Source organism: Coloeus monedula, assembly GCF_965178545.1.
Source record: "Coloeus monedula genome assembly, chromosome: 29".
In the NCBI taxonomy this organism is placed as follows: domain Eukaryota; kingdom Metazoa; phylum Chordata; class Aves; order Passeriformes; family Corvidae; genus Coloeus; species Coloeus monedula.
The window spans coordinates 3,463,869-3,473,510 of NC_138809.1; the positions used below are offsets into that span (position 1 = coordinate 3,463,869).

Here is a 9,642-nt window from a genome sequence, read left to right on the forward strand (position 1 = left end):
TCTCCCCAGATCCCCAGGATCAGTTCCGAGCTCTCCCCAGCCCCCCAGGATCAGTTCCGAGCTCTGCCCAGATCCCCAGGATCAGTTCCGAGCTCTCCCCAGATCCCCGGGATCAGTTCCGAGCTCTCCCCAGATTCCCAGGATCAGTTCCGAGCTCTCCCCAGATCCCCAGGATCAGTTCCGAGCTCTCCCCAGCCCCCCAGGATCCCCTTTCCGCCTGACGATGATGCTGAACTCGGACCAGGCCGAGCTCTCCGTGCCCTTGGCGCGCCCCGAGCCCGAGCCCGCGTTCGGGGCCAGCTCCGGGGCCCCGGGGTTGCCCCGCGCTGCCGAGGAGCCGGCGAGGAAGGAGCCGCTGAGCCGCGAGGAGCGTCGGCGCCGGCGTCGCGCCACGGCCAAGTACCGGACGGCGCACGCCACGCGGGAGCGCATCCGCGTCGAGGCCTTCAACGTGGCCTTCGCCGAGCTGCGGCGGCTGCTGCCCACGCTGCCCCCGGACAAGAAACTGTCCAAGATCGAGATCCTGCGCCTGGCCATCTGCTACATCTCCTACCTGAACCACGTGCTGGATGTGTGAGCTGTCCGTCTGTCCATCCCTGTGTCCATCCCCGTGTCCATCTGTCCATGGCCATCTGCTACATCTCCTACCTGAACCACGTGCTGGACGTCTGAGCTGTCCGTCTGTCCATCCCTGTGTCCATCCCCGTGTCCATCTGTCCATGGCCATCTGCTACATCTCCTACCTGAACCACGTGCTGGATGTGTGAGCTGTCCGTCTGTCCATCCCTGTGTCCATCCCCGTGTCCATCTGTCCATGGCCATCTGCTACATCTCCTACCTGAACCACGTGCTGGACGTCTGAGCTGTCCGTCTGTCCATCCCTGTGTCCATCCCCGTGTCCATCTGTCCATGGCCATCTGCTACATCTCCTACCTGAACCACGTGCTGGACGTCTGAGCTGTCCCTGTGTCCATCCCTGTGTCCATCCCCGTGTCCATCTGTCCATGGCCATCTGCTACATCTCCTACCTGAACCACGTGCTGGATGTCTGAGCTGTCCCTGTGTCCATCCCCGTGTCCATCTGTCCATGGCCATCTGCTACATCTCCTACCTGAACCACGTGCTGGACGTCTGAGCTGTCCCTGTGTCCATCCCTGTGTCCATCCCCGTGTCCATCTGTCCATGGCCATCTGCTACATCTCCTACCTGAACCACGTGCTGGACGTCTGAGCTGTCCCTGTGTCCATCCCCGTGTCCATCTGTCCATGGCCATCTGCTGTATCTCCTACCTGAACCACGTGCTGGATGTGTGAGTTGTCCGTCTGTCCATCCCTGTGTCCATCTGTCCATCCCTGTGTGCGTCTGTCCATCCCTGTGTCCATCTGTCCATGGCCATCTGCTACATCTCCTACCTGAACCACGTGCTGGACGTCTGAGCTGTCCGTCTGTCCATCCCTGTGTCCATCTGTCCATGGCCATCTGCTACATCTCCTACCTGAACCACGTGCTGGATGTCTGAGGTGTCCGTCTGTCCATCCCTGTGTGCGTCTGTCCATCCCTGTGTCCATCTGTCCATGGCCATCTGCTACATCTCCTACCTGAACCACGTGCTGGACGTCTGAGCTGTCCGTCTGTCCATCCCCGTGTCCATCCCCGTGTCCATCTGTCCATGGCCATCTGCTACATCTCCTACCTGAACCACGTGCTGGATGTCTGAGCTGTCCCTGTGTCCATCCCTGTGTCCATCTGTCCATCCCTGTGTGCGTCTGTCCATCCCTGTGTCCGTCTGTCCATGGCCATCTGCTACATCTCCTACCTGAACCACGTGCTGGACGTCTGAGCTGTCCGTCTGTCCATCCCTGTGTCCATCCCTGTGTCCGTCTGTCCATCCCTGTGTCCATCCCTGTGTCCATCTGTCCATGGCCATCTGCTGTATCTCCTACCTGAACCATGTGCTGGATGTCTGAGGTGTCCGTCTGTCCATCCCCGTGTCCATCTGTCCATGGCCATCTGCTACATCTCCTACCTGAACCACGTGCTGGACGTCTGAGCTGTCCGTCTGTCCATCCCTGTGTCCATCCCTGTGTCCGTCTGTCCGTCCATGTGTCCGTCTGTCCGTCTGTCCATCTGGACCACGCCCCGGCTGTCGGAGCCACCCCGGCTCGTGTCCGTCTGTCCATTCCCAACCTGAGCCACGCCCAAGCTGCACCTCCGCAATTCCCAGGGGGATGGAGCCGCAATTCCAGAGGGATGGAGCCGCAATTCCCAGGGGGATGGAGCCGCAATTCCCAGGGGGATGGAGCCGCAATTCCAGAGGGATGGAGCCGCAATTCCCAGAGGGTGACAAGAGCAAATCCCAAAAGGTTGGAGCAGAAAATTCCAGAGGAACTGGAGCGGCAAATTCCAGAGTGATGGAGCAGCAATTCCCGGAGGGATGGAGCCGCAGTTCCCGGAGGGACGGAGCGGAGAATTCCAGAGGGATGGAGCAGCAAATCCTGGCGGGCTGGGACAGCAGTTCCCGGAGGGATGGAGCCCAAATTCCCAGAGGGATGGAGCAGCGAATTCCAGAGGAACTGGAGCAGGAATTCCCAGAGGAACTGGAGCAGGAATTCCCGATTCCTGGAGCCGCCTCCCCCGTTTTCCCCCCCAGACCCTTCCCCTCCCTCCCCAGCCGCGAGGATATTTATGGAATTAATTAATTTATTGAGAAATGGGATTATTATTGCTATTATTATTATTTATTGTTATTTATTAATTATTAATTATTATTAATTTATCGGCCGTGTCGTTGTGCACTTTTGGGGGGAAAAGGAAAAGGAGGAAAACCCAACCTGAAAACGGAAAAAAAACCCAACGGGGAAAAAAAAAACCCCTGGATTCCCCCTGAGAATTCCCGATTTATAAATCCCAGGAAAACTGGGAAAGAGGGAATGAATTAAACTTCCAGCCCTCGAATTCCTGGATTTTTTGGGGGGTTTTGTTTTATTTCCAGCCTTTTCGGGAGATGGGAATGGCTCGGGGACCGGGATGTGCCCTCCCAGCGTTCCAGGATTCCCAAACCCCTTTAGGGTCACTTTTCCCCCTTCCTAAACTCCTTTGGGGCCCCATCCCCAAACCCCTTTAGGGTCACTTTCCCCCATTCCCAAACCCCTTTAGGGCCCCATCCCCATCCCCAAACCCCTTTAGGGTCACTTTTCCCCATTCCCAAACCCCTTTAGGGCCCCATCCCCATTCCCAAACCCCTTTAGGGTCACTTTTCCCCCTTCCTAAACAACTTTGGGGCTGTTTTCCCCCTTCCCAAATCCCTTTAGGGTTGCTTTCCCCATTCCCAAATCTCCTTGGGATCGATTGTCCCCATCCCTGTAGATCCCAAACCCCTTTAGGATCACTTTTCCCCATTCCCAAACCCCTTTGGGGCTGTTTTCCCCATTCCCAAACCCCTTTAGGGCCCCATCCCTATCCCCAAACCTTTTTGGGATCGATTGTCCCCATCCTGGCAGATCCCAAACCCCTTTAGGGTCGCTTTTCCCTATTCCCAAACCCCTTTAGGGCCCATCCCGGCTGACCCCAAACCCCTTTAGGGCCCAGCCCCATCCCCAGCCCCGTCCCCGACATCTGCTCCCCATTGTCCCCCTGACAATGGGAACTCTCCGGCCTCATTGAGATTCCGGCTCCGGCAGATTGGGAATTCCCGGCCTTTGTGCTCGGCTTCTCCAAGGTTTTTCCGGCACAATTCCCATTTTTTTTCCCCTATTCCCGATTTTTTCCCCTTCCTTTCCCGCCTCTCCGTCCCTACGGAAAACCCCATTCCCGCTGTGTAGGATCGGGGATGTCCCACTGGGGTTTTTCTTGGGGAAAATCCGCTGGGAAAAGGGTCCTGGGTTTGGGATAAAACCCACGGGATCACTCCTGGATTTGGGATAAAACCCACAGGATCCTCCTGGATTTGGGATAAACCCCACAGGATCCTCCTGGATTTGGGATAAAACCCCACAGGATCCTCCTGGATTTGGGATAAACCCCACAGGATCCTCCTGGGTTTGGGATAAAACCCCACGGGATCCTCCTGGGTTTGGGATAAACTCCACGGGATCCGCCTGGGTTTGGGATAAACCCCACGGGATCCTCCTGGATTTGGGATAAAACCCACGGGATCCGCCTGGGTTTGGGATAAAACCCACAGGATCCTCCTGGATTTGGGATAAAACCCACAGGATCCTCCTGGGTTTGGGATAAACCCCACGGGATCCGCCTGGGTTTGGGATAAACCCACGGGATCACTCCTGGATTTGGGATAAAACCCACAGGATCCTCCTGGGTTTGGGATAAACCCCATGGGATCCGCCTGGATTTGGGATAAAACCCCACAGGATCCTCCTGGGTTTGGGATAAACCCCACAGGATCCTCCTGGGTTTGGGATAAACCCCACAGGATCCTCCTGGGTTTGGGATAAAACCCCACAGGATCCTCCTGGGTTTGGGATAAAACCCCACGGGATCCTCCTGGGTTTGGGATAAACCCCACAGGATCCACCTGGATTTGGGATAAACCCACAGGATCCTCCTGGATTTGGGATAAACCCCACGGGATCCTCCTGGATTTGGGATAAACCCCACGGGATCCTCCTGGATTTGGGATAAACCCCACAGGATCCACCTGGATTTGGGATAAACCCCACAGGATCCTCCTGGATTTGGGATAAACCCCACGGGATCCTCCTGGATTTGGGATAAACCCCACGGGATCACTCCTGGATTTGGGATAAACCCCACAGGATCCTCCTGGGTTTGGGATAAACCCCACGGGATCCTCCTGGGTTTGGGATAAACCCCACGGGATCACTCCTGGGTTTGGGATAAACCCCACAGGATCCTCCTGGGTTTGGGATAAACCCCACGGGATCCTCCTGGGTTTGGGATAAACCCCACGGGATCCTCCTGGGTTTGGGATAAACTCCACAGGATCCACCTGGGTTTGGGATAAAACCCCACGGGATCCGCTTGGGTTTGGGATAAACCCCACGGGATCCTCCTGGGTTTGGGATAAACCCCACGGGATCACTCCTGGATTTGGGATAAAACCCCACGGGATCCTCCTGGATTTGGGATAAACCCCACAGGATCCTCCTGGGTTTGGGATAAACTCCACGGGATCCTCCTGGGTTTGGGATAAAACCCCACGGGATCACTCCTGGATTTGGGATAAAACCCACAGGATCCTCCTGGGTTTGGGATAAACCCCACAGGATCCTCCTGGGTTTGGGATAAACCCCACAGGATCCACCTGGATTTGGGATAAAACCCCACAGGATCCTCCTGGGTTTGGGATAAAACCCCACGGGATCCTCCTGGGTTTGGGATAAACCCCACGGGATCCTCCTGGATTTGGGATAAACCCCACGGGATCGCTCCTGGGTTTGGGATAAACCCCACGGGATCCTCCTGGGTTTGGGATAAACCCATGGGATCGCTCCTGGATTTGGGATAAAACCCCACGGGATCCTCCTGGGTTTGGGATAAACCCATGGGATCGCTCCTGGGTTTGGGATAGAAATCATGGAACTGCTCGGCCGCCTCTTCCCAGAGGAATTCCCGCGTCCCTCTCCAGGGGATGATTTGTGGGGGAACAGATCTTGGTCCCTTTTCCGTGTCCCAAAAGGAGCAGTTTGGGACCCCAAACTGGGAGTGAGGGGCAGAACCCCCCCATTTTTGGGATGCTGACCCCATCCCCGATCCCAAAAGGAGCAGTTTGGGACCCCAAACTGAGCCCTGTCCCCGGGGGTGTCCCCGTGTCCCCTCCCTGTCCCCAACCCCGCACCCCGCCAGCCCTGCCCCCTCCTGTCACCCTCCCCACCCCAAATTTGGGGACCCCAATCCCTCGCTGTCTTTAGGGTTCTCTGTGCCCATCCTGGCAGCCCCCAAACCCCTTTAGGGCCCCCAAACCCCTTTAGAGCCCCCAAACCCCTTTAGGGTTCATCATCCCTCTCTTGGCAGCCCCCAAACCCCTTTAGGGCCCCCAAACCCCTTTAGGGCCCCCAAACCCCTTTAGGGTTCATCATCCCTGTCCTGGCAGCCCCCAAACCCCTTTAGGGCCCCCAAACCCCTTTAGGGTTCATCATCCCTCTCTTGGCAGCCCCCAAACCCCTTTAGGGCCCCCAAACCCCTTTAGGGTTCGTCATCCCCCTCTTGGCAGCCCCCAAACCCCTTTAGGGTTCATCGTCCCTGTCCTGGCAGCCCCCAAACCCCTTTAGGGCCCCCAAACCCCTTTAGGGCCACGTCCCCCTCCTGGCAGCCCCCGCGGGGCTCGGAGGGGGAGGGGGCGGCCCCATAAAGGCCCAGGTGGGACCGAGCGCCCCTTCCCAGCTGCCGCAGCCCCATCTGGCCGGGAAGGAGCTGCCGACCCCATAAATCATCCCCGGAGCGGGACGGGAGCCCCGGGGCAGCTGCGGGAGCGGGGGGGGGGGACACAGGGACCCCACAACAATGGGGTCGCCAGGAGCCCCCGGGGTCAGAGCTCGGGGTGGGCGCGGGGATTGCGCTCAGGAGGGTGTGAAAAGGGTGGGGGGCACCGATCCCGCCCCACAGCCCCCCCCGCCCCATAAACCCCCCTGCCCCATCGCCCCCCGGGCATCCCATAATCCCCCCATCTCCCCTCGCCCCACATCGCCCCTCGCCCCACAATCCCCCCCATTACTCCCCCAGTTCCCCCCGTCGCCCCCAGCCCCACAAGTCCCCCATTACCCCCCCATTGCCCCCCCAATTCCCCCCAGTTCCCCCCGTCGCCCCCAGCCCCACAAGCCCCCCATTACCCCCCCATTACCCCCCCAGTTCCCCCCCAGTTCCCCCATTGCCCCCCCAGTTCCCCCCAGTTCCCCCCTCGCCCCCCGCCCCACAAGTCCCCCATTACCCCCCCCAGTTCCCCCCAGTTCCCCCCAGTTCCCCCTCGCCCCCCGCCCCACAAGCCCCCCATTGCCCCCCAGTTCCCCCCAGTTCCCCCCTCGCCCCCAGCCCCACAAGTCCCCCATTACCCCCCCATTACCCCCCCAATTCCCCCCAGTTCCCCCCTCGCCCCCAGCCCCACAAGCCCCCCATTACCCCCCCATTACCCCCCCAGTTCCCCCCAGTTCCCCCCTCGCCCCCCGCCCCACAAGTCCCCCATTACCCCCCCATTACCCCCCCAGTTCCCCCCCAGTTCCCCCATTGCCCCCCCAGTTCCCCCCAATTCTCCCCTCGCCCCCCGCCCCACAAGCCCCCCATTACCCCCCCCAGTTCCCCCCAGTCCTCCCCAGTTCCCCCCAGTTCCCCCCTCGCCCCCAGCCCCACAAGTCCCCCATTACCCCCCCCAGTTCCCCCCAGTTCCCCCCAGTTCCCCCTCGCCCCCCGCCCCACAAGCCCCCCATTGCCCCCCCAGTTCCCCCCAGTTCCCCCCTCGCCCCCAGCCCCACAAGCCCCCCATTACCCCCCCAGTTCCCCCCAGTCCTCCCCAGTTCCCCCCTCGCCCCCCGCCCCAAATCCCCCCCATCCCCCCCCCCACCCCGCCCCTCCTCCCATTGGGCCCAAACGACGCATTTCAATCCCACCAATGGGAGCGCGCCGCTCTCCCCTCGCCTCCTCCCATTGGCCAGCGCCGCCGGGGGCGTGGCCTGCGCGTTCCCACCCTCGCCCATTGAGAGAACGCGGCTGTTCCGGGCAGCGGCCGCGCTCCCGCCGCGCTCGCCGTGCCCGGGGACACCCCCCCCCCCAAACCCCTGGGGAAGGGCTGGATGTGCTCGGGGGGCTCCGGGGGGATTGGGGGTCCCTCCCGCTGGAGCTGCTGAGGGTGCTGGACCCCCCTGTGTGCCCCCAGCACCGCCGCGAGCGGCCCGGCACAGCCGCGTCCCACGGGCCCTGCTGGCTCAGGGGGTGCCGCTGCTCCTGAGCCCCCCCAAAAATCGCTCCCAACCCCCCCCCCCCCCCCCGGCTCCCTCTGGGAGTCCCCAGGAGTGTCCCGTGTCCCCCCACATCCGCAGGGATGGGGTCTGGGGTCTTCCAACCGCTCCCACCCACCCCGGAGCTGCTGGGGCAGAGGGTCGGGGGTGACCCCTCTCTTCACCCCCCCCCCCCCCCCCCCAATAACGGGGACCTGGCCTGGGCCACCCCACAACGCCCCGACCCCCAAGGGGGCTTGGCCGGACCCTCCCCAGGACACCCCAAACACAGCCGGGGGGGCCAGAGCCGGGACCCGCACCCCGTTTTTATGGGCAGGGGATGGGGGGGATTTAGGGGGTTCAGAATCCTTCCCCCCACCCCAAAACAAAGGGGGGAGCAGCTGGGCTGTGCCCCCCTCCTTGAGCTGAGACCCCCTTGGGGGGCACTTTTGGGGGTTGAGACCCCTTGGGGGACACTTTTGGGGGCCCCTCCCCACCCTCAGGTGCAGCGGGGGACGTGGGGACAGCAAAGCTCCGAACGGGGGGGACACGAGGGGGGGGCGTAACCCTCACTCCCCTGCGGAAAACGCGGCCCCCTCCCCAAAAACGGGGATTCTTCGCCAAAAAACGGGGATTCTTCGCCAAAAAACGGGGATTCTTCCCCTAAAAAACGCGGCCCTCTCCCCAAAAACGGGGATTCTTCGCCAAAAAACGGGGATTCTTCCCCTAAAAAACGCGGCCCCCTCCCCACAACACAGGGATTCTTCCCCAAAAACGCGGCCCCCTCCCCAAAAACCAGGGATTCTTCGCCAAAAAACGGGGATTCTTCCCCTAAAAAGGCGGCCCCCTCCCCAAAAAACGGGGATTCTTCCCCTAAAAAACGCGGCCCCCTCCCCAAAAAACGGGGATTCTTCCCCAAAAATCGGGGACCCCGCCCCAAAACCCGCCCCCCTCCCCCCCCCCCCCCCCTTCAAGCACATCCTCACCCCAAATCCCCCCGGCCCGGGAAGCGGGTGGGACCCCCGGGTGGGTGCGGAGGGTGGGACCCCCGGGGGTGCCCGGGGGGGTCCCGGGGTGTCGGGAGGGGGGTCCCGGGGTGCCGGGGGGGTCGCCGGGGGTCCCCCCGCCCCAGACAATGGCCCCGGAGCGGCGCCGGCAGCGCGGAGCGCAGACAATGGGCGGGAGCGGCCGGGAACGGGGGGGCTCCGGGCCGGGGGAGGGGGGGTCCCGCTGGGAATCGGGGTTTCCTCCGCCTCCTCCTCCTCTTCCTCCTCCTCCTCCTCTCCTCCTCCTCCTCCTCCTCCTCCTCTTCTCCTCCTCCTCCTCCGCCGCCGCCGCCGCCGCCGCCGGGATTTCGGTGCGGGGGGGACGCGCACAAAGGTGCGGCGGCGATGGTGAGTGCGGGGGGATTCGGGGCGATTTCGGGGGGATCCCGAGGGGATCCCGGGATGCGGAGCCGCCCCGGAGCTGGGAAAGGGGAGCGGGGCCGAGCCGGGGCCGCGCTGGGCGCGTTCCCTGCGGGAAGGGCCCCGGGAGCCGCGGATTTTCCTGGGCTGGCGGCGGCTGCTCCGAGAGCCCCGAGCCCGGGCCCGGAGCCGGGGGTCGGGCGGGGGGGGCCGGGGGTGGGGAGGGGGCGAGGGGACCCCCGGGGTTCGTCCCCGGGGTTGCGGGGCTCCGGTGGAGCCTCCTCGGGGAGCGATGCGACCCCCGGGGACCCCCCCGGGACCTCCTGAAT

At 62.3% G+C, this 9,642-nt stretch overlaps 1 protein-coding gene across 1 annotated transcript; it reads left to right on the forward strand.

The window, feature by feature from the left end:
- Positions 1-223: 223 nt before the first annotated feature.
- NHLH1 (nescient helix-loop-helix 1) lies at positions 224-577 on the forward strand (the record flags this gene model as incomplete). The annotated part of the gene is made up of 1 exon (XM_082298634.1): positions 224-577. One exon carries the CDS (start codon positions 224-226, stop codon positions 575-577), a length of 354 nt encoding a protein of 117 aa, XP_082154760.1.
- Between the last annotated feature and the right edge of the window lie 9,065 nt (positions 578-9,642).